Source organism: Passer montanus, unplaced genomic scaffold (genome assembly GCF_014805655.1).
Source record: "Passer montanus isolate IOZ18808 unplaced genomic scaffold, ASM1480565v1 scaffold84, whole genome shotgun sequence".
NCBI lineage: Eukaryota > Metazoa > Chordata > Aves > Passeriformes > Passeridae > Passer > Passer montanus.
In genome coordinates, this window is record NW_024373701.1 from 737,751 (window position 1) to 763,336 (window position 25,586).

The following is a 25,586-nucleotide window of genomic DNA, read 5'->3' on the forward strand; positions in this document are numbered from 1 at the left end:
TTTACATGTATACATATAGTAGGAGTAGGAACATACTGACATTAATGCACTCCTCTGTGTGGCCCATTATATAGCAAGGTAGACCACATAGCAGCTCCAACTCCACAATGAAACACTTCCTGGAAAGGGTGTAGCCTCTAATGGAACTGCTGGTGCTTGATTGCATACAGGAGGAACAGAGACCATCTCTTTTAATTTTAGGCTTTTTGCTGGAAGGTAGAAGCTCAGGAAAGCATATCCTTTTATTCTACCTCCTAGCACTTTTGCTTTTTTTTTTTTTTTATTGTCATGTGGAGGCAGCTGTTGTAGTTCTGAATGGTAAGTTAAATGCTATATCATTATTTTAAGGCATACACATAGGTTTGAGGTAAAGTCTTACTCATATTTTACGTTGTAGATCTGTCGATTCCAGATGTGTCACTGTAAAAAGTGGGGTAAGCCTTCTGTAAGCCTTCATTGTGCTTATGTTTTACAGGTTACGGCTTACCTCCATGAACACTATGCAAACTAATTTTCACTTCCATTCCCCTAGTGCTGTAGTGTTGACTGAAATAAAGACTGCATGGCTCATTTTCATGACAAAGGCACAGAAAAGCCGTGTGCTTCTTTCTGCCCCCACCACCACCACCCAGCACTTGGCAAGCAACGCAAGTTCAGATCTGATTTATTTTTGAAGTGTTCAGTCCTCAGACGTTTTCCTTTTATGTGAGAGATTTTTCCTTTTAAATGAGAAAGTCTTTTGAAAGAACAGTATTTTAAAACAGCAGCATGTAATAAAAACACACTGCAGTTCTTTGCTTGGCAAGGAAAGCTAGATGGGGAAATGCTTAAGAACATTCAAAGCACTGCTGTTTGCTCCAGCAACTATAGAAGAGTACTTGCAAAACCCTGTATTTTAGACTCAAGAGACTGGACAATGATGAATCAGTAGATGATTTTCTTGCCGTTATTTTTCTTCCAGGTATGTTCAGAAGCACCTGCATGTACTTCGAGCTGCTCCCTAAAAGGGGGGGCTATTCTGGATTTGCTGTGCAGAAGGTAAAACAGTGCCTTCATCGTGCAGCACCATCACCACCCCCCTAGACCCACTTTGCTGATGCACGTACTCCAGTGAGCACATCCACCAGAGCAGCGGACACAGGTGTAGAAGCATCTCTTCACTGGTGACAAAGGACTATTGTGTTTGTGTCACGTCTCTCGGAGCCCCCGGAGGACTCCTGCTCCCATCGCACGGCTCCCCGCCCGGCGGAGAAAGCTCTTCCCCAGGGAAGGTGTGATGCTGGGCACGGCGTACCGCCCCCCCAACCCGCCACTGGGGCCCGACACCCCCCTTCACCACGGCGGGCAGCGCCGTCCGCCGCTCGTCCAAGAGCCCTCGGGGGGCCGGGGACGAGGCCAGCCGGGGCGGGAGGAGGTGGAGAGCTCTGCTGCAAGGCGTCCCGCCGACTCTCGGCCCCCGCAGCCCCCGCATCGGGAGGCGCAGACCCCCACGGCGCGGGGATTCTCTTCGCCTCCAGAGGCCCCCCAGCGAAACTTATTCTGCCCTCACAGGCGGGCTCCCCGCGGCCGCCACCCCCGACGGCACCGGGAGGGTTCCCGTCGCTTACCTGGCAGCTGCCGGGGCGCTCCCTCACGGCGAGCGGCAGCGGGGTGAGCCGCAGCCGAGGCTGCCTCTGCCGCCACCTTCACAGCCCCCTCCCGAGGTGAGCGATGCGCGGGGTGGCGGCGGGGAGCGGACGGGGAGCCGTGACATTTAACCGGGGTGCCTCTCCTCCCTGGCGGGCTGGGCGGACGATCACCGCCCTCCTCTCCGCGGGCAGGCTAAGGCGCAGGACGAAGCCCAGTCCATCCCCGGAGACCCAGACGCAGCGCGCTGCCCGAGCCGCCGGTGGCTCCACTCCTCTCCTGTCCTCTCCTCCCCTTTGGCAATCGCCGCTGCGACTTCCCTGCAGCGGGGGACGAGAGACGCAGCAGCCGCAGCAGGGCAGCGGGGAAGAGGGCTGGGCTGGCCACCTGCCCCTCGGCGGGGCCAGGCGCCAGGGGGACAGCAGCGGGGCGCAGTGGCGAACGGGCGAGGCGCCGGCGGCAGAGCGGGGAGGTAGCGCCAGCTCGAGGTGAGGGCGGGCGGGCGGTGGGGAGGGGAGGAGGGGGCGCGTCTCTGTCAGAGGCGGAGCGGCTCCTTCCGCGCGGCGGCTCACACGCCGGCGAGTCCCGCCGAGGCAGCGGCGGCACCTCGGGGAGGCAGAGCGGTTCGCGGAGTGGCGAGCGAGCGAGCCACCCTTATCCCGATGACTGCTGGGCCGCGGAGAGGCGCCGCGGCCGCGCCGTGGGCAGGCGGCCGCCGGCCTTTATTAATCCTCCCAGCCGTGAGGAGGGAGCGCGTGCGGCGCCCCCACAGCCCCGCAAGAAGCGGTGCCCCCGCCTCCCCGACGCGGGCGGCGGCGTGGTTGATTCCCCCCTCTTCCACCGTTGCTCCCTCCCCGCCGCGTTCCGGGGAGAGCAGGGCGGCTCCGCGGCGCGGAGGTCGGGACGCCCCGGCCCCGCGGGGTGCCGCGGTTCGGGGGTGTGTCTCCTCCGGGAGCGGGGGGGCGCGCGGAGGAGGGGAGACCCGCAAGGCTGGGCGGCCATTTCAAGGGCGGCGCGGTGAGGGGGCGCGGGTTCCCGGCCGGCGGGACGCCCGCGGCTCGCACCGGGACCGTCCCGATGCACGCCCGACGGAGCCGCTCGGGGCCGCTCCGGGCACGCTTCGGAAGAGGCGGCGGGAGATAGGAGGGCACTGTGCGGCGGGGCGAGGGGACGCCGGAGCCTCGGGGAGACCCCGCGGGCGAGGGCTGCCTGGGATCTGGCGACAGGACGGGGGTGCGGCTGCGGAGCGATGACCGTCGTCGTCGGCCTTGTGTTCTGCAGGCGGCCGCGTCCGAGGCTTCCCCGGGACCGTACTGCGGAGAGGACGCTGACTGCGTCGGTGGTGTGAGGGCGTCTCCAGCCTCTTCGTCACTTGCTTGGCTTGCGTTTGCTGATGGAAGAGCTGTTGCTGGCCCCGTTCCTCCCTGCACTTGCCGAAGTTAGTGCTGCGTGGGATTTGGAGCTCCGTACCTCACTCTGCGTTCTTTGTACTCTTTGAAACAGTTGGATTTAACACATTTTTTAATGGCGGACACAGAGTGTCAGGTTTAGTCTGAGACATTTAGGAGCAGCAATACCTGGTCCCTAAGACGATTCTAAGAATAATCTGGGGTGGGGATTTTTGGGTTGTTTTTTGTCGTTGTTGTTGTTTTTTTGTGATTTTTTTTGTTTGTTTGGTTGGTTTGGTTTTTTTTGTTGGTTTTTTTTTTTTTTTTTTGGGAGGGCTTTTTTACTGGCAGCAAGTCCTATCCCTGTCATATCCCTGTCTGTAGATAGCTGTCTGGAGGCTACAATCCTCAGAAACCTGCATGTTCTAAAACGGATGAAAAACTGATTTAGTTGAGTAATTTTCCTTACCGGTAGGAGCAGTGACATGAAAGTTACAAATAATCAAATAGTAACTGTGAGTTGAACAATATTTTGCATTTTCCCTTTGCTTTCATAAGTGTGTGAGTGTGTGCACATATGCAGTTCGCACAGATTTTTTTTAACGTAAGAGGGTGTGAGACAAATGAAAACATACGTAAGCCACACGTGATGGTGGAAGACTTAGAATAAAGGAAACTAACACAAGTAAAACATAGTCCTTTATTCTTTTACCACCAATGTTCAAGATTATGTGTTTGGGTTTTTTGTTTGTTTTTTTTTTTTTTTTCAAACAGCATCCCCAAGCAGTAGCCCTGGTAGCTAGCCATACTTCAGAGATAAGAATACTGTTGTCTTTACAGCAGAAGCTTTTCCATTTAGCTTCTTTAGTCAGTTTCAGGGTTGATTTCAGTCTTCTGTTTCCTCTTGGCTCCTTCTGTGGCATAAGCCACCCAAACAGGGACATGAACATTAATAAATATGAAGTTAAAGAACAGTATCTTGGTGTTGGTCCAACATCTGATCGTGCTATAATACACATAATGCACTCATCAATAAAATGCAGCACTGTTAATCCAGAGTCATGCTAAACATCCACACAGGAGTGCTTTGGTTTATACTACATTATAGGGAAAAACAATAAGAATGAATGATCCGTAATGAAATTACTGAGAATTCCTGCAAAGTTGGGAGAACATAGTAAAATGATACCTGGGTTTATTTTTCATAAAAGAGACAGCCTGTTATCTGGATTCAAAAGCAATTAACTCACTGACTTCTTTGAATTACCCCATTTTTATAAAGCACTGACAACATATTGCAAAGTTCTTTGAACTGGTCTCAAATTGAGTACCCAAACATGTTAATTAATACTGAGTCCCAGCTGTTGCACAGTAGTTAAAAAAAATCCAGAAAACATTTCTGTGATTTCTGTGGAGTGCTAGTAGCACAACTATTCTGAGGAAATTGCACTGATACCCCATAGAGATTTATATATAGACTTTTTAAAATTTGCCAGTTCAGTGTAATTTTTTTGAAGGTATATAAACAGCAAGATAAAGTAGTACATCTACTCTAAGTGTACTATCAACAAGAAATGAGTCTCTTCTGAATACTGCCACTTTTAGCATGTTACTCTAAGTGGAAGACAAGGCAGGATAGCTGTACATAAAGATTGAATTACTACAAACTAAAAATAGGAACAGGAAAATGCTAAGGTTATCACTAGGGCTCTTGGAGTTGTTCTTGAAGAAAGGAGGTGCTACAGATGAAATCTGGAAAAAATTAAAGACTGAAACTTAAGCAGAAGGGATCACCAAAGTGAACTCCATTAAACAATGGAGCAATAGAGAGCTTTAACAACACTCTTGTGTCTCTTCAGTCAAATCTCAGTTGTGGTGACAGGTTCAAAGTATTGTGCATATTTTGTGAATCACAAAAGGTACTTTTGCAGTAAGATGCCCGACCTTAGGGCAGCTTGAGAAGCCTACTATTTCCTTTCACTAGTGGGTATTTGGCTTTCAGAAGAGATGAAACAACACTGCAGAATAAGAAATCAAATGTTTCCATACTACTGGCCATTCAGTCAGGGCTCCATATAAAAATCGAAGCTGATGAGACTTGTTTTTTCCTCTCAGGAGGTATGTGCATAATGCAATCTAAAAGCATTTTCAAAAGTGCCCATTAGCTCTTAATTGGAAAGGGACTTTGAAAGGGTGTTGTACTTCTATTTTGCCATAAGGCCTGAAAAAAGAAGGAAAAAGAAGACCATAACCATACTTTCATTACCTCTGAAAAAGTAGTTCCTATAGAAACAGGAATGATTATGCACTTACCTTCAACTGTACTGTAAATAAAGTCTACAATGCCTCTTCAAAGGAAATTAAATAATCTTTGAATCACAAAAAATTTAACATGAAATATTAAATGTATCAAAATGTTTCAGCTATTTTTAATTGTCTTGTAAAAATTTCCTTCAGTAACTGTTCTGGCCCTCTGAGGTTTCTGTAGCAAGAATTCAAACAGTGATGTTTCTGTTTTATTTGGTATTTACAATAAGTTTCATTCACATTTTTAGCAATGCTTAGCCTTACAAATGTCTGAAGAACTGGGATTGCAATGGTGTTCTCATGGTGGCTTTGCCCCAGTGTTCAGTGTATTATATGGCATCATAGGTTGAATCATGTTTTGGACCTGATAATCTCTGTCTCCAAAGAGAAGAAAATACATTAAAGAAATCTGAAAATAAGAAAAAAATTATTTATCACCCACTTATACATATCAGTATATGGCTTGAAGTTTCCAAAAAGTGCTTTCAATGATAAAGTAAGACAAAAATTCAAATTTTAAGCATTTTCAAAATACATGTTTTTTAAAAATGCTGCTCACATACTGAGTTACAATTTCTTGTGAAAAAATTATATTTTGAAAAATTCATATTCCTATTATAACATAAAATTATTCCTAGCCCTAAAAGAGAAATCAAAAAATAAACTGGTAGTCAAAGGTTTGTTTTGTTGTTTTTTTGGTTTTTTTTTCCTATGGCCTACTTCTTACACTGCCACTAGTTTAATTCAAGATCTAATATCTTCTTAGTTCACCTGCTTTTACATCTACTCCATTTAACTGTTTGAGAAGCAATTTGAGTGGAATTAACAAATGTTCTGCTGAATTAAATATAGTTGGTGGATTTTAAGGAGACTGTGCTTCATTCCTTAAAGCCTGTACTTGCAGTGTCTCTGCATGTAGGGTGAAACCTGGAAACAGTGTCTAAACCTCCAGAATCAAAGGGTGGGCACCATGTGTTGTGTAGCTCTTCTGACTGTGGACAGGGTGTGCTGTCTAGCAGGTGGTGTAGGTAGGAGGAGGTTGCTATCCGTGCCAAAGGCGACATTCTTAGTTTGCTGAATGAGAAAAGGACTTGTGGTAGAAGTACAACTGCTGTGTAATGGGACCCACATTTTTGTGCCAAAATAGATGTAATTTAGAATTTAATGGCATGAGATATTCTCAGGGAGAATCATCAGGATCACATATCTCTGAGCTGAAACCATGATGTTTACCAAAATAGTACCATTCTGCAGTTCTGCATAGCATTTGTACATGCTGCAGTAGCTCCTCAGTGGGAATCCCAGAGTTCCTCCTAACCATGCAAGTTTTCACTGCAGTAGACCACCTGGTTGCCCCAAGCACCACTAAGCGGGGAAGGAAGTTTCATAAAATATGTGTCTTATTGTTAATAAGTTCAGACCAAGTAAATCTGTTCTGCTTTTTTTCATCACAGAGGTGAATATTTCACTATCTTTTACTTTTAGTCACCTATAAAGTGTCTCCATTATGTTAAAAAGTATTTAGCAGACAGAAATCATGTCTTTAGAAACTATGGATCAGAAATTTAATTTTTAGAGGACACCAAATAATTCTGGATAAGAAGCAATCCCTCCTAAATACCAGTAGAAAGATAGCAGTATGACTCCAATGCACAACTACTACACATTTGGCTCCCAAAAGATGGAAGACATGCATTTTTACCTCTCTTATAAGTTGGAAAAGCCAGAATTAGATGCATCTCTGACTGAGCCGGAATGATAAGTTGTCTTCCGTGCTTAATTACCCACCTTTTCTTTCTTTATTCAGAAGGAGTGCTGTAGTAAACTTAAACTCTCACAAAAGCAAAGATACTATGCATTCCTATTCACCTGCTCTGGTTTATAGAAGATGTACATAGAAGATGGAAGAGGGGCATTATGTACTTCCATTTTATTTGAGGATTGCATGAATGTTGGAGGTAGAAAGACTTTGAGAAAAGCACTGAACGCTCTTAAATCACAATCATATGAAATCTAGCTTAAAGAAAAGTAGCTTAAAAGTTTCTTAAATTGTTTTTTTTTATCTTATTCACTGTCACTTTCCTCCAATTTCTATAAGTATGATGTCAATAGCGTTAAGAGGATGTAATTTCCCAGTGTAAAATAGGAGTATCTCACAGGTGAAGCCAACCTGAATTTTCAAAATTAACATTTTCTCTCAGCAATTCTCTCAGCTACAGAACATTTGTACTCTTCTAAAGAACAGGATGTAGCTATTGTTGCTGTTCAAAAGCTGCTGTAAATCACAAAGTGTTATTTAGGGCTAATTTCTAGTACTTGTCATACATGTAAAGCAGGAAGAGAAATAGTTTTGTTGATAGATAAGAAAAAAAATTGACATTGCTTGTCATTTCTTGAAGAAAGGGCAATTTAAGTGGTCAGCCTAAAGCTGATTGTATATATTATTACTTCCAGCATTTACTTAGCATCTTATTATAACTTTTTTTAAATGTTGACATAGTTGATATTTATCCTATCAATACTTTTAATTAAGATACATGTGAACAATTTGAACATGAAGTATGTGCAAGAAAACATGTTTTGAACAAAAGCTAACAGAACTTGCCTTGTACCTGCATGAAAGTCATAAGTATGATGGTAGTTGATGGATAACTGTGTCTGTTTCTAGTATAGTGAAAACAAGGGCTTGAAGCAAGAATTTACAGATACTGTAATGAAATTACAAAATTTGTTTTCCATGTGCTGTGATTTAAGCCAAGCCAGTAACTAAGTACCACACAGCCACTTATTCACTCCCCCAGTCAGCTTGGGGAGAGAATTTGTTGGAGTAGAATTGAGAAAAACTGTGGGTTGGGATAAGGACTGTTTGATAGGTAAATGCACACAAGCAAGGCAAAACAAGGCATTCATTCTCTGCTTTCCATCCTTAGGTGTTCACCTCTAGGAAAGCTGAACTCCATCACATGTACTGGTGACTTGGGCAGACAAATACCTTCACTATGAACGTCCACCACTTCCTCCTTCTTCCCAGTCTTCATGTGCTGAACATGATGCCATGTGCTGTGGTAGACCCTTGGGTCAGCTGTGTCCCCTTCCAGCTCCCTGCACACCCTCAGCCTTCTCACTGGTGGGGTGGGTGAGGAGCTGCAAAGGCCTTGGCTGTGCATGAGCCCTGCTCAGCAATAACGAAAACTCCCTGGTTTATCAACACTAATATAAACATATATTCACAAATATAAACATAACCTCATAGAAGCTACTAAAGAAATTTATCCCAGCCAAACTATCACATAGTTATACCTGAAATAATCTATATTTAACTAAACAGCCATTTTTTGGCAGTATTCACTGAGCAGTATTGACTATATTAATTTTGACAAAATTGTCATGCATTCAAAACAGTTTCTCTAACACAGAGCCATTTCTGCCGTCATCAAGATTCTTCACACGGAGATAGAAAAATTCCAAAACCATCCATGCATTACATAATAATCCCATGCTAGCAACTGCAAGACTCCATTCACTTTGTAAACAAAAGCTCAATCTGGTTTCAGTCCTCCTCACATTTTGGATGGGTACAAACAATAGCATCACCTTTTCCAAGCAGCAGGACTCTTGTCCTAACGTATGAAATAGTCCTGGGGGTTTTTCTGTGGATTAGATGGCAAATTAATGGCCTGTCTACACTTCTCCTATCAAAATCTCACTGTCTCCAAGCAAGGCTGGCTGCCAAATGCTGGTGTGACCCCAGAAATCATCTAGGGTGTTGTGGGTTGAGCAAGGCTATTTTGCAGTCTCTTCTCCCTGGAGGTTAAGCTCACCAAGTTCCAGTGCCTGTATCCTTAGACTGCTTATTTTAGTACTTCGTTTGCAGCTTCTGTTTTCCTTACAATTTGAATGGTTGAAATTCTTAAAACCTTTGGTTAAATTTGTTCTGTGACTCTGTCACTTGACTGTGGTACCAGATGGTGGTAAAGAAAAAATAGACTTTGTTGCAGTTCCATAATCGAAAGCCAGATGGTGATACTAAGGCTGATAAAGAGAAAACAATAATACATCACTGCCCTACTCTACCTCAGATTTTCAGCTATTGCTATCTAACAGAAAATGCATCTGTTCAGACATTACTCATATGTTGTCACGCATCTTTAGAACAAAAATTTTTGAAACTGCCACAGGTGCAAACACTAGCAAACCTTATATTTCCAAAGTATATTACAATAATAACTAAGGTGCAATTTTAAATCCAGTTTTTGCCAGAAGATGAAAATATCTGAGTCTCTTCAACTTAAACTAACATGGTATTTTACGTGGGGAGACAAATTCTTATTACCTGAATAAAACTGATTTAATTTGAGATAACTAGACACCTAGAAGAAATATGCTTTTACTTTTGATGTAGTGAAAGCTGAAATTTTGTCTCTAAATACCTGTAAACAGGTTGAAATATGTTGATATGTGAATGAATGTTATTTGATAAAGAATTTTGAGAGTAATTTTAGAATTAGTAATTTTAGTTGTGCATAGCTGCCAGGTTCAACTGAAATTGCTTTGACAATTATTGTAACAATCTCCTATGAAAATTTATTTGAGTTTATTTTACTGATTTGCTTCCTTTTGTATGAGGAGGTTTTTACTAGTAATCAGTGATTTCCTCACATAAGTAATACAACAACTATAGATGTTACACAAAAGTTGAAATTGGCAGGCAGACAATGAGACAAAAGAAACAAAAATAGAAAAAAAATTACTTATTATTTAGAATTATGTTAATTTTTATAAATAAAATTGCAACTCAAGGACATATATATAATTAATTAACTGCTTTTGTGAAATGATTGGTGTTGTTCTTATTCGCAGAAAGGATATGATCATTGCATATATTTATCTACAAATCTAGCTATTAAAAATGTTACTGATGCGTTAAAATCTGCACCATGTGATTTTAATTTTAATTTTATTTTGTACTGTTAAAAGAACAAAAGGAAGCACTGGTGTCTGATTTTTTGCAATCCTCTGTGATCCAGAACCTGGGATGAAATTCACCCTCACTGAGGTGAGTAGAACCTTTTGGGCAAGAGCTAGCTGCTGGATTTCATTGTTTCTTTGTCACAGCTGTGCTAGCTAATGTTTTAAGTGAAGACACAAAGAAAATTCTTACTGCAAAAGAGCTCCTTCAGTAATTTGGGTAACCTTAACTCCAGTTGCTGAAGTCACATGATGTGCTCATCATGCCAAGAATTTAGAACAAAAAATGAGAACATTTCAAAAATAAACTGCTTGATGAGGATAAGGAGTATTTTTGCTGTGCATCCAATTGCAGTTGAAATAAAGTTTGTACAATATTTAATTATTCAAATATTTGGGCTCATGGTCAAAATTTGAAAGAGAAAGTAGTGTAATTCATTAATAAGATGAGTAGATCTCCCTTAGGAAAAGGGTGTCTGGCTCAAAATTTAGGGATATATCAAAGCATCTTTGACTGGGGCACACAGGTTGCTATCTGCTCTATCTCTGCTATTGGCAGAGACAGCTGAAGAATAGTCACACAAAGAGACCAAGACTGGATTCTGTGGAAGGGCATAGTATTCCTATATAAGCCTTTCCCAAGCAGAAGTTTTCTGATTCAATTGGGAGTTGCAGAATAGAGGAACATCTGATCAGTGTGAATTCCCATTCACTCCTTCTAGCTTGCCTACAAGTAACTTTTGAAGAGAATTGGCCAGAACCAGCCTCAGAACTTGAGGCTGCATAAAATGTTGGGCAATCTGCATGTACAAACTGATCTTCATCAACTACGTGTTGTGTCATCTTTCATATGTGGCTTATCTAGTTGAAATACACGGGTAGGGACAAGTTCATGGAATTGTGCTCAAATATCTATTTCTTCCTGCTAAAATTTTGAGTAAGGCAAAGCCTGTTGTTTTTATTTTTGTTTGTCTGTCTTTTTTGGTTTTGGTTTGTTGGGTTTTTTTGTTTGGTTGGTGGGGTTTTTTGATTTGTTTTTTTTTTGTTTGTTTGGTTTGGTTTTTTGTTTCTTTTTCTTTTGTTTTGTTTTTTGTTTTCTGTTGGGGTTGTTTTTGTTGTTTATTTGGTTGGGGTTTTTTGTCTGAAAGGTTTAATACAAGATAGATTATATTCTTCCTGAAACTCCTTAAAGACAGTGGCGAATAAATATTCCTTATTTTGAGTTTGCTGCCTGGAAGGAGCTGGAGCTGTGGCAACCTCTTTAGCAGTACTTACCACTGAAATCCCACACCTAAGCACTGGTTTTGTCTTCCACAGAATTTCTTATAGGTAAGAGCTATGTACATTCTGACACTGTATCAGAGAAGCCACTTATGAAAAAGTTAAGATGAACTATATTTTCTCTACTGTAATGGCCTTTATTATCTCCATACCCATGCAGATGCACAAAGAACTTGAAAGAACACTTTAAATGGCCATAATTTGTTTGGCATATAAAAAGTGTCGTAAGACACATCTGTTTTTCCTGGTCCAGTCAGCAGCTTGGCCCAAGATATGTTCACAGTAGACACACACATAGAGAGCACGTGTATAGAGCACACATGCGTTGCATACATATATGCATGACCAGGCACAAATTGTGACAGACAGTCAATCCTTTCTGAACATATGAATCTTGCCTTCCAGAGCAGCAAAGGTCCCATCACTAGGGATAGTTTCTGGTTCCTAAGTTGATTTAAAGGGTGAATGGATACATATAAGCCATTACTTCAAGCAGCATTTGATAGGGCAGGGTGACCTTTTCTGTTTCCTGAATTTAGTGTTCGGAATAACTGGGAGCAGTACACCGCAGAGGGTAAGAATGGTCTTTAAGGGACTGAGAGCTGTTCGGACTTCACACAGACTTGGTAAATACCTGTTATTCCTCAGAAACTTCATGAGGAGAAAAGAGAAAAGCACATAGTTTAGGTATTTTCTCATATGAAGACTTCCATCACTTTAAGCATAACTAAGAGATCCTTTAAAAAATCAAAAAAGCAATACATGAAATAAAACTGTGCAAAGAATACTTTTCTATTTTGAATCTCTGACGTAAGTCAAACACTACTTTATGCTGATTACAACGTATTTTTCAGGAACAGCAGGTCAATGTCAAATACAAAACCACATCTCTTTCATGCTCAAGGACAGCCCTTTAGTCAAGGAAAGCTTTGTTTTGTCTTTAAAAAATCATCAGAACACAGTGTCTAGAAATACAGTTTACATGTATGTGTATTTAAAGGACTTTACATTTTAAGCAGTGCAGTTTCATTATTCTACTTTGCTCTCCAGAGGATGCCCTATGAATTTCTCATCCACAGAAATAGAAATTCTATGATATATCCTAGAAAGTATTATGAGTTTATATTACATTCAATTTTTTTAATTATGCCTAAAATTTTGCATTAAAAAATAAGAGTTCATATGATGGTCTTCTCAACAGCTGTGTGTGTAGCAAGAATAGGAACTACAACAATCTCTGCTTGAAAGTCAAGTTGCTTGGTTGTCTGTATCAAATGGCAGTCCACTCAAAAAGCTGAAGCTGGCAAAACAAACCCTAGAAATCTACATCTTCCTTATAGCAGTTGGAAAATCTTGATAGTTAAGGGGAGAGGCTGGATTCTGGTGCTACTACACATAATAAAAAATACATTGATATCTGTGATTGTAAAGGAAAGAAAGTTAAGGTACACCAAGAATATTTTTTCTGTACTTTTGACTATTAGATTACTGTGTGTGAATCAGAGCAGATCACTATCTAATGCATTAGTTGGTAAAGGTTTACTCTGTTTTCAGTGACTTTTAAAATGTAATTCTAGTGGCAATTCTAATTCAACAATATAGGTCCTCTAAGTGCACTCTGTAGCATTTCCCTCCCACACCATATGCGAGCTACATTTTTATAATAAGAACAAAACGGAAAATAATGGATCTTTACTACTGTTTAGTGAATGGAATTTTTTAGAGTTGCTGGATAGTACTGCATTAGTGGTGGGAAATCAGGTTTTCCCACAGGGCTGAAATATTCTGACTGACAAATTTGGCTTAAGGATTCACTCAGGAAGGAAGCATTCTGCATGTTAGAAGACAATCCCAGTTATTACTGTGCCACAGATGCTTATCTGGATGTATGTAATTCCCATTGGGCTGTATGAGTGTTTCACAAACACTGGGATAGCTCCTTCTCTCTCTTACTAAAAATAGAAAAGTTAGAGGAAAGGAAAGCAGCAGAACTACAACCTTTACTATCCAAAACTTAATTGTCAGTAAACAGGAAAGATTAATGAGACCGTGATAGTGAAAATAGTCTTTTTTTCCTTCTAAATAAATGGCTACTTAAAGAAAACGGAACACAAAAAATAAAATAATTCAGAACTGAAGTATCACAGTTTTTCTTCACACAATGCCTGTAAGAGACAAGTAAAACTGTCCGTGTTTCCTGTCAAAACCTTGAATTTTCTTAAACTGGAATTGTTTTGAATTATGACATAACTCTTTGGGAACTGAACACAAACAAATTGATATTTTACATTTTTCCTTCAGATCCTTAGACAGGCATGAATTTATTCTTGCAAAACTAGCATGTTATAAGAAACTTACTGGAGTCTTGAGGTTCATAGTCATCAGGATAAATGTTCATTAAACTTTCTTCAGGAGATTTTCCTGAGGAAAATTGCAAAATCTGGAATTTATAAAATAGGGATTGATTTTAAGTTTCAAAGAGAGAATTTTCTATCATCCTACGGACACAGAAATAATGGGAATTCAATTTAGTTGAGGTCAGAGCAGGAGCAGTTTGTTACTATAGCTATTGTAGAGTTGCAGGTGTATATACCTCTGGGATGTACAGTCTGTTCTTCACCATACCCTGTCAGATAAGCAGGACTATAGTACATTGCAATAAAAAGAAGTGAAGTGGGTTAGTTCTGGAGACTCCAGGCATTCAAATAAAAAAGAGGCAGTAGGAAGTAGCCCCTAGGCAGTAGCACGTTTTTACAAATAATTCACTGTTTTGTTAATTAATTTGTGCTGACTCAGATAGGTCATGCTGACTTAAATTTCTTAACTAGTGAAGTCTGTGAAGGATTTAAAGCCACTGTAAAGTTCACACTAAATTTGAGAGTGAATATTTCTGTTCTTGAAGGCTGACTTTCACAAAATTTTGTTGTGAAGGTTCATTCTGTTGTGGTGCTGCACAGAAGATGGTCCCTGAGAGTGTTTATAGGTGAAGGATTTCTCAGCTCTGGAAAAAAAAAAAAAAATTGAGGTTCCTTCTTAAGCTGGTATAAACAGAATGCTTTCCATCAATTCAAGGCATACGTAGAATAATTTTTCCTTGACATCTCTATAGTAATGTTATGCACTTGGAAAGAGCTACTTACAATAAAAAAGACCCAGATCATTAAACCTATGGAAAATGGGTGCAGGCATGGGATAAGCCTAGGGAACAGTCACCTGCCAACCCACAAATACCATGTAATTTGGCAAAAGGGGCTGTAAGAATAGAAACTGTTTTGTCAATTCCTTGCTTGAGTGACAGATCCTAAATGAGAGGAGAACTGAAAAACTGTTATGTGAGTCCAACTTGCAGTATGAACAATCTCAACACCCAAAAATTTATCCTTCATGTAATATGAAAATGTTGAAATATTGAATCCTATATTTTTATGGTGAATAGATCATGTGTCAAATAGGTTGAGGGACATTTCAGGAAGAGGCATAATTAATCTTTAATTTTTTGAATCAAAGGAACCATAAAAAATCCCAGCTACTTTTGCTGAGCTGGTTAGGCATAGAACAAATTAATATTCAGTAAATATCCACACTTCTTTTGTTCATGAAAGATTCCTTCCACACAGCAGATTCTGACACAGGTCATCAGCCACTCTCCCAGTCTATTCCTCAAAATGCTATTTTAATGGTTGGCTTTTCTCTCCCACTTAAATAGCTTTTAGCCGGTCATTATGACTTAAACAGCAACTGAGTCATGAAAAACAAAGTAACTGTAGTGTGAAGGTTAGATCAAATGACAAACCATTGGCATCTCACTGCTAAATTTCTTCTTTTATCACAAACTGTTGTTTTCTTGCTACTGAATTTTTCACTTTTTTTTTTTTAATGTAAAAGGAGACTACTCATATATAACTGGTGGTGTGTGATCTTTTCAGCAGTCCTGAAATGAATGTGTAGCATGACCACAGAAAATATCCAGAAAACTATCATTTATGCATTTAGTGTAAGCTTATTGAATATGTTTCGGGAAAATAAAATCTTTATCTCTCTCTCTCTCTCTCTCTGTCTCTCTCTCTTTTTTTCTTTTTTTAATGATTTCTTGAAAGATTAAAAGTCTGTGAGGAAAGGAGAGAAGTGAATGAGAGTTTTCACAGGCAAGATATATGATCATCTTTGTCAACAGAAAAATATCCCTTTTTCCATTACTTCTCCATGTCTACACTCCACATTTAGGTTTAAAATTCTTAAAAGAGGAACTCAAGGTTCTTATTTTGTTTACTTCATTCTTTGCTATGTCCTAACTATTTAGTAAAAATTGCCTGGATTGATTACTGCTTTTATTGTCTCAATAGCTCACTTGTTAGCTTATGAACAAGCCTCAAGATCTCACAAGTTAGCTTATGACAAACTTATGAACAAGCTAGGAGGAGAAAAAAGGTAGCATGGGAGGTTTGTTCTGTCCAGTCTCTCATTCCCAGTCATGGCAACATCCAAATCAACTATCTCTAATTTCTAGTTTACTGATAGCACTCTCAGCTCAGAAAGACTGACTAGATTTAAAAAGGTTCAACTTAGTCAGTTAGGAATCCAGCATTATAGTCAGAAAATTGGCAACTTGGTAGCTTTTCTGTCTGTATGACTATCAGCCTAAAGTCCCAAAAAAAACAGGACACAATTGAGTTAATTTTATCTCTTATCAGACATCCAGATGAGAGAAAAAATAATAGCGATAATTACATGTGAATTCAGTACTCTGTACTTCACTCTGAAGTACAGAGAAACACTAAGGCTTCTGTTTACTCTTCTTGCAGCAACTGTAGTGTATACCTAAGTGGAAAGTGTCCCTATGCTTTTCAGAAATGCCCTTCTTTCAGTATCCTCAGAAATAAAAAAAGGGGATCACACATACAAAAAGATAATAGACCAACAAGTACAGTTTTGTTTATTGTGTTTAAGAACGAAATACCTGCCTTTTAAGAGCTAGAGCTCATTTCAGGTGCCATAAGAAGCCAGTTGGTCTATATACACGTTTTGCCCATGAAATCTAATATACCTGACAGAGTATAAATTAGATGTCAAGGTCACAGGCTACAGCACCTGTTTAAGCTGACAAATTTCTGTCTTTTGAGCGCGGTAGTTTTGCTGCCAACAGTACTCTGTATTTCAGTTGGCGGTTTTCCACACAGACAGAATGATGTGCTTATGCTGCAACTGACTTATAAACACATCATGTTAGCAGAGTAATTATAGACTAACACAAGCAGCACAGTTTGCAAAACAAATTTTATACTTCTCAGTATAAAATGAAATGTAACTAGATGGTTTCATTTTTTTTCCAAAAAATAATTCCAAGTTTAACATATCTGTTAATACTTTCTGGTTTGCATTTTTGAAACAGAAACTTCACAGAGAAAAGCATAAGGTTCATTCATCATGGAAGGATGATACAAAACTCCTACTAACTCTCTCTGCAGGAATGAATTGCATACTAAAGGCACATAAAAGAATACTGTGAGCAAATATCAGACCTGTAAGACTCAGAGTTTCAATACATATGGACTGGAAAACTAGAATTTAAATTAAAAATTATAAACTACAAAGCGTTCAAAAATGGATTCCTTATATAGAACTGAAAGATTTCTAGGTAAACTGTCTTATAAAACTGTGAAAACTCACTTTAAAATAACAAAAAACCAAAACATAAATTCAGCAGTGTAGCATGCAGAATCTTGAGATTCAAGATCTGAAACACAACATGCTCTCTACTTGTTTAGTTTGTGATCAACAATTAGTATCTGGGGATGAATGAGCCCCTCCCCCCATTACTGTAATGATCACACCCCATACTCAAACAAACTCCATCTGGCCAAATATATCCAAACTACTTACTGTATCTACATGGACAATCTGTTTCATTTTGGACACCGTATTTAATAAGGCTTATTTAGACTAGACTTGGCTTAAAATCCTCAAATGTCTTGTGTAAATACCACTTGTGGAATATCACAGTAGTGTAAAGTTAACAGATGGAGAATGTCAAATAATGTAACATCTTAGTTAATATTTTTCTCAGGAGTTCATTTTTTTCCAGGAATATAGTTTGGGCACATGCCTGTTTAAAAGACTAAAAACCCAAAGTATCTTTCTGTAGTTACCTATCATAATATGTTTTTTACAAGAGTTTCATGGGTCTGCAAATAATGATGCCATTATATAACTAAGTGCATGAAAAGTCCTCAGAACAATATTTGTACACTTTTTTTCTGGATATACACTTAGGATTTCTAAGAGAAAATACTGTAGAACTTGTACATAATATTGCTGATTTATTGCAACATTCAGGGAAGTTTAGTACATGCCCAAAGTGACTGGAAGCACTTGGAATGGTGACTGAAGATTCCTTGTGTGGAGATAGTTATCCCCGCCACTGTAGGCATGAGTGTAGCATTTCCCCATTTCCCTGCTCTTTCTGCCCTGCTCTCTTATTGGTAATGCTTTTTCTCAGGACAATGAACCAGACAATATTTGGCCCTTTTTCTTGGGCTGTCACTTAGCATGACTTGAATCCTCAGCTTTCGGCAGGCTAAACTTATTTGCCTTTCTGGAATATGACAACAGAATTAACTCTGGTGGTCACTGAAGAGTGCTGACAACATTGTACTGGTCCAAGTGGTGAGCACTGGCTCCAGCTCTGTATTTCTATTGGTACTGGAGCCTGTCTTCCTTTCAAAGAATCCTAGTCCCTTTTCTTTCTCATTGTCTAGGTTTTCAACAGTTTGTGAGACCTCACAGCTTCAGGAGGTGGCACCACTGCAAGAAATTTTCATCTGCATGATCAGCTTCTCACCACCAACCCCTCAGGTCCCATCTCTGCTCTTGTACCTGTGGGACATTCCTCCATTTCTCTTCCTTTGGGTCAACATTAGGTTGCAAGTCCTATTCACTCAACTGTAAGGTTCCATCTAAGCCATGTGTTGCCAGGAAAATGCCTAAATTTCAGGAATCAGTACAATTTGAAATCTAGTGTTGCCATCCCTGGGAAGACTTACAAACCCATGAATTTTTGTGTGTCCTTCTTGTATCAGGACCCACTCAAAAACCCTTTTCATTTATGGTTTGAAGAAGGAGGAAAGTAAGGGTGAGCAGTAATCTAATTTCATTGCACTGTGGGTGAGGCCCAAGCCACAGCAGATTTCCAAAGAAACAGATGGTATTTTTTAAATTTGTAGCATATAAGGATCTCTTTTATTAAGAAATTCTGCAACTTACAGAAAGTCTTGTAAGCATAACATAAAACTATATTCAAGTAGAAAGTGCAACTTTCTGGGCTGATATTAATAGCAGAGTGCATGACAGATTGCCTCAAAATAATGCACTGGAAAATATACCACCAAACATTTAATAGGCATACCAGTCTTTTGTGTAGCAGTTCATATACTTACTTTGAACTTAAACCTCATTTTGCTTTGAGTTAAATTTGGCTTATATACAGGTTTTTTTTTTTCTTTAATAGTTAAAATGTTTTTCCTTTTTAAATATTTATGTCTATACATATAGCATACAAATAAAAGCTTTGAGTATTTAAATGTGTAGCATAAATGCTGTATAACTCTCATGCTTCCCTCTTGATGCAGCTACACCAGTGGAACAAAGCTGATTTGCGAAGCTGATTTACATTAAATTAAACAATATAAATTTCAATGTTCAGTTTCAAATGTAAAAATCATAAGGCTGTTGTTTTCAGCTCCTCAAACAACCGCTGAACTTGTATTAGCTTTATATTTGCTTTAATAAAAATTCAAACAGGAGGATCTAGATATGGGGATGTGGTTGAATTCCAAATGTTTATTCTCAGTCTGGGACAAGCTGATGATAAGGTCACCTTTACAACCAAATAACACTGGCTCAGAACTGTTCCATGTCAGTCCTTTAACCAATGGCTCAGAAATCTAGACAAAATCTAACACCCAAACCATTGCAGTGGAATATGGGGTCACCTTTTGCCTATTCATCAGCTATGCCACCAGTTTTCCATCACACAATGAAAAATTCCCTAGGCTCCCACAAAACAGCCTTTGCTACTGCTTTCTGTTGTTTTCAGGGCAGGCTCCTTTTCTTCATATATTTGTAGTACCCTGTTTCCTGTGTTTTTTTTTGTTTTGGTGGGGTTTTTTTGTTGCTGTTTGTTTGGTTGGTTGGTGTTTTTTTTGTTGTTGTTGTTTTTTGTTTTGCTTTGTTTGGTTGGGTTTTTTTTTGTTTGTTTGTTTTTGTTTTGTTTTTAGGTTTTTTTAAGAGCTATGTTGCTAGATAAAAATTAAAAAATGCCAAGTACTATACACTCTTGAAATTATTAAATTCTCAGTATTAAAATGTTTTTCTGTCTGCAAGACACAGAATCAGAAATAAATATCATGTGCTGATAATACAATTGTATAGTCCATGAAAACATTGTTGGAAAGTTGTTGTCAAAATAGTCCTGTCATGGTGCTTTTACATCATTAACTGTGTAAACAGTTGCTCAGAACTTATCCTTGTTGGTAAACATCTCACATTCAGAAGATGAATCAGAGTAGCATGTGTGGTGTCAGCATCTTTCAAATACAATGAGTATTGCAAATCACTGAAATCAAGCAATATAATTTTTTTATCTTTACTTTGTGATGGGAGGAAAAAAGTTACTGTTGTAGGCTGTGACAATAAATTAAATACACCTTTCCATGTATGGGCCTTGAGCCAAGCAGCAATATACCAAATTAACTCCTCCAAAGGAAACACTAAAGGCTCTCCCAGTGTCTCAAAATCCTGTTGGCCCTAACTCACTGTACAGTCCTGTGCACTGCCTTCACAGATAGTGTTTAAGAAAGTCAATTGACTCTTGGCACTTCAGATCTTACATAGGATTACCCTTGGTCTGACTTATGGAGATGCTGAGTATTCACAATATGAGCATGTTAAGAAAAGAAAAAAAAAAATTCAGGAAAAAATCCTTAAAAACAGGCCTTTGGTGTCTGTGGATCCTTTAGATAGCATTTGAAGCACCAAAGTTCTGTAACCACATTTGAAAGGTCTTACGTGTGAGATGGTAACAAGCGTTTTGTCTCTTACACCAGCAAGGGAAACAGGCAAAACACCCAAACAATCTGGAGCATTCTGTACAAGCACATTTATAAAAATCACTCTTCTATCTTACTGTTTAAATGAATTTATGATTAATATATGTGTGTTCTGCCAGCTTACCTGTCAAAGCTGACTTTGAGGAAAAGGACACAATCATCTTCAAAGTAAATATATCTTTGGCTGTCCAAGATTGGTGTGTCCATGTGTTTCTAGTGTACAGGCTCTTAGGCAGAGGAAGGAGTAAACTCAAGGATGAATCATTTTGGTGAAGCGAAGCAGAGCAAAACGTGGAGTAGTTTCTGCAGCTTTGCTCATTTCTGTTGCATCTCTACTTGGTTTGGAAGAAACCTTAGTTCTTCTTAACGTCTCCTATGTAGCCAAGCTTGACTGTATACTCAGTCTCTCATGACTTTTTTCTGCTTGTAGCTGTATGAAAAATTAAAGAACTTATTCATCTGTGTACATCCTACCAACTATTTTCACATGGCTAGTCCAGTTAATTGATCCAGCAAGAGTGTACTCTCATGCCTGAAGCAGTCCAGGCTTTAACAGATGCCTTGAACCTCAGCTTCTCCTCTGCTGGCCTTGGATTATTTGTGTGTTTATCATAGGAAATATTAAGAGATTTTTTTTTCCTCTGAGAACTATGCTAAACAAAAAAATGCTTGGAAACATTTAGCTTTCTGGAATTTGAAGAGCTCCCAGATCTCTCTGAACACATATCAAAGGCAAAAAAAAAAAAAAAAGGCATAAGGGCAATTCTGTAAACACTCTCTGTAGGTATTACTGTTTTTTGGTTTGTTTTTTTTGTGTTTTTTTTTTTTTTTCCCCTGAGCTGAGTGAGCTGAGGTTATTCCCACAGAGTAAGAACTACTGAAAAGCTCAGCAGCCACAGTGCTAGTTAGGCTTCCAAAACATTTCACTCTCCTTTAGGCAACAAAGTAGTGGCACCCTCATTCATAAAATTATACAACATGCTATAGTCAAGATATTTTGAAAATGAAGCTCTATGTGTTTTATCTTTATGACAAATTAAAGCTGAATTTTTTGTTGTTGTTTTTAAAAGGAAAAACTGAATTAGTAAAAGTAAATAAAAACCTAAAAAAAAGAAAAAAATTAACCACCTCTTTAGTCTCTGGAAATTCTTGTCTTCAGTGGTAACCATGGGCTTTTCTAATAGTAGAACACGTGGAAATTCTCATTTCTAGGTTATTCTAGTTTCCTATGAATTCAAGCGCACCTTTCATCTTAAATAATTTCCATGTCGTATCCATTGTTAGTGCTTGCTTCTGTGGTCTGCTCAATTCACCCTTTGGAGATAGGTCACTCTCAGAAATGTCAAAAGAGCTAAACAAAATGTAGACAACTGAACCCAGAGTTTGAGGCAAATATTTTTCCAGATAAAAATAGCTGTTGTATCCTTTAATAAAGACAGAGCAGGAAAAATGTACTATCACAGTTAGCCATGATTTTTTTTTCCAATCTTGTACTGTTGGTTTTCCAAGACAGTGTGCAGTAGCTAAACACTAGATACAACTCTGCCTACATACTTAAGCAATTCTATTCCTAGGTCACAATAGCCCTACAACATCTTTGTTTTTGTTAGTGGAAACTGAGTAATATTGTTTTACAATTACAGCATCACAGGAAATTCTAAAGCTAGAGCTTCAAACTCCGGAATGAAGCTTTATATACAGAAGAACCAGTATTATTAGAATTATCATTACCATGTATCCTTGCACAGTACTCGCAAGACTTCAGTGATCTGCCAGATTACTGGCCACCTAAGTTGTGGATCCAGGCCCTTCAAATTCCTCTGTCCTCTTTTGTCATAATACTGCTGCTCAACATCTAGCTGAAAATGTGTAGTCTGCTCTTAGGTTGGTGAAAGATTTTCTTTTTTTAACAGTGTCATGTAATGGCTACAAAACCTAAATCCACCCTCTAAATCCTGGCCCAATCCATCTGAACAAAAATTCAGCTCTGGAGTTTGTGTGTCTGGTTGTGTAATAAAAAAACTACAAAAACAACAACAATAACAACAAACAAAAAACAAACAAAAAAGCCAAAAAACCAAACAAAAACAAAAACAAAAAAGCCCAACAACAACAAAAGAAAAAAAAAACCCACAAAATAAACCAACCTGAATTTTTTATATATTCCTAGATTTCCCCTCACTTGTGAGAACACATCTCCCAGCTATTGCACCATCAACCTGACAAGAAGAAGGAACATGGCAAAATATTGTTAGTTTAACCCAAATTTTTCCTTTTAGCAGAAACAGCACCATTACCTAATTACTACGATGGTCCCGTTATTTCAGGATTATCAAAAGAAGGTCATCTTCTCAGAGTCCTGTGAGTGCTCACAAGATTTGGTGAATCTCACTAGCTTCCCATGGAACCTGCCACAAACCTTGGCCCAGGAGCCCCATTTCTGCACCCTCAGAACTGCATGTTGGGGAGGATACAGCTGTCACTGGGATTGTCATAGGCTTCCATGCCTGAGGAAGAACAGCTTCTACTGATTCTGGACAATACCAAGTTCATGTCATTTGAGGTTTTTTAGAATTAACATGGAATTTCACTCCTCCTTTGTTTAGAAGAAATGTGGAATTATTACCTAGAAACTGAGTAAAATAGCATCCAGCTATCTTAATGGAGCATCAAAATGTCAAGTTATCAGATAATAATTAGATGCACCGCAGTTTTGGAACTTCTGAGCACATTATGTGTGCATATATAAGCCCTCACCTGAACACATGTGGAATTGTTTTTGCATGTAAAGCATGGAGGGAACAGGCTGTTATATTCTGGAGAATGACTGTAAGCTCTTGTTATATGGAGAAGCAGAGATGAAGCAATGTAAATTTCCATTCTTCTCTTATTCAGAGAATTGCTAGTGTTAAACATTGAATTTTGCTGGATTTTATAAAGAAATGGAAAAAAACATTTTTAAAAATCCTCTAAGAATGTTTAAGAACAGCATCTTCTTTCTTTTAAGATTAGGAACATAACTTTCCACTGAAGAATATTGCTACAGTTGTTCCAGAGCCAACGGTAGTACATTAATTTATAATAGCAGGTTATTCATGATACTTTGCAAACAAATGAAAATGCCGACATTCCACTTATATGTGGCTCTTGCTGTATTGTTCCTTACAGACATACATTCACATTCAACACAGCCACAGAGAACATGTTTGAACAAGAGGTCAGACAAATTTATGGAAAGGTATGAAAATTTTGTTATTACTTATGCAGTGCCACATGCATTCTCAAAGACTTTCTGTCAGTGAAGAATAAATTATGAAAACAGAAAACAATGTCCTTTGGCTCAAAGACTTTCCTGTTTCAAAGTGCTAGAGTACAACACACTGGATATGCAGCTGATGCAGATTTGGGAGTTTTTTTGTGAGTAGGTTAAAAAAATACTATGAAAAAAAAATAATGTTCACATTATCTAAAACCCAGAGGTGAACTCACATTTTCTGTAGTGAATTTTCCAGAGCATATTGAAAAGTTTTTAAAGTCTGAAGGCCATTTTTGACACAGCCCTCGCAGAGAGAGCAGACATGTCGACTTGGTGAAATGGAAAATATTTATTCACAATCCTTCCCCTATTCCCTTAGCCCTGCCTTGCAGATTTATTCTTTGAGATTGATTTGAAATGGCCCAACTTCCTAAGTGGTACTAACCTTTGTCCAGTCATTACTGGCAATCAGGAAGATTTTTTCATGCTTTTCAAAAGCCTTCTTCTCAGGGTTTCTCAAATTTTGTTTAAAAAAAGGCTTTTTTCCCTGCTGGATCCAGCTCTGTGGGCCACAAATTTCTCTGCTGGGCAGACTGATGGCAAAGAGCACATTCTGGCCTGAGGGTGTGCTTGACCTCCTCCTCCTCCTTCTCCAAGAGTTTAACTCAAATAAATAACCTGGTAGGTCGAGCATTCATTGTCTGACTGACACAAGTATACGCCCAGGAAATCTCCTTTCCCCACTTTCCTGGTAATTATTACTATGTTTTGAGGGCAAATTCTGATACTTCTGTGTCAGAAGGGGAGCTGTATAAGAAGAAGATAATATTGATTTGGGTAGGGATTGTTTTAGTCTTATCCCAGTTCAAGGCCTAATAATATTAAACTTGGTTTTTTTTTTTTCATGATGAGAGTATTTATGTATTTATTTACTCCATGCCTGTTAATTTTTTTTAATTTTGATGCACTATATGGCAAGACAAGTCATACCTTGGTACATAACTGATCTAGAAACTGAAATGAGTTGTAATCTGAAAGAAAGAAAACTCTGTGAAGAAGATAATACTGATTTGGGTAGGGATTGTTTTATTCTTATCCCAGTTAAAGGCCTAATAATATTAAACTTGTTTTTTTTTTCATGATGAGAGTATTTATATATTTATTTACTCCATGTCTGTTATTTTTTTTAATTTTGATGCACTATATGGCAAGACAAGTCATACCTTGGTACATAACTGATCTAGAAACTGAAATGAGTTGTAATCTGAAAGAAAGAAAACTCTGTAACTTCAAAGTTATAGAACTTACAACTTGATCTTGAAAAAAGATACATATGTGAATAGCCCAAAAGAACTTAAAGAACTATGTCTTAAAAAAATTATAAACCGGGTATATCCTTTTATGATTATTCAGTGTACAAAATGGTCAAAACCTTTTGTTTTGCAAAATTTGACAAAAATCCTTCAAATCAGTTATCCCTGCAGAAGCTGGACTTGAAGTTTCTGAGAAAGATAGGTGATCTTCTTTGAAGCATCTGAAGTTCTAGACAAAAGTTAAACCTATTTTTTCTTAAGTTAGGAGGATTAAATGTCTGATCTGTGGAATAGTCATTGAATGCTTGAAGCCTTAGTGGATTTGAATGAGGTCTTTGGTGTG

At 39.0% G+C, this 25,586-nt stretch overlaps 2 protein-coding genes across 2 annotated transcripts in view; one reads left to right on the forward strand and one right to left on the reverse strand.

Moving 5' to 3' along the window:
* Positions 1–1,729, reverse strand: part of LINGO2 (leucine rich repeat and Ig domain containing 2) — a 476,779-nt gene extending 475,050 nt beyond the window's left edge. Inside the window, exon 1 of the mRNA XM_039733190.1 lies at positions 1,608–1,729. The gene's annotated coding sequence lies outside the window, so the exon portion shown is untranslated. The remainder of the gene's footprint in view (positions 1–1,607) is intronic.
* Positions 1,695–5,967, forward strand: LOC120513612 (translation initiation factor IF-2-like). Its single transcript, XM_039733195.1, has 2 exons — positions 1,695–2,114; positions 2,908–5,967. Exons 1-2 carry the CDS (start codon positions 1,711–1,713, stop codon positions 2,972–2,974), a joined length of 471 nt encoding a protein of 156 aa, XP_039589129.1. The 5' UTR covers positions 1,695–1,710; the 3' UTR covers positions 2,975–5,967.
* The last annotated feature ends 19,619 nt before the right edge of the window (positions 5,968–25,586 follow it).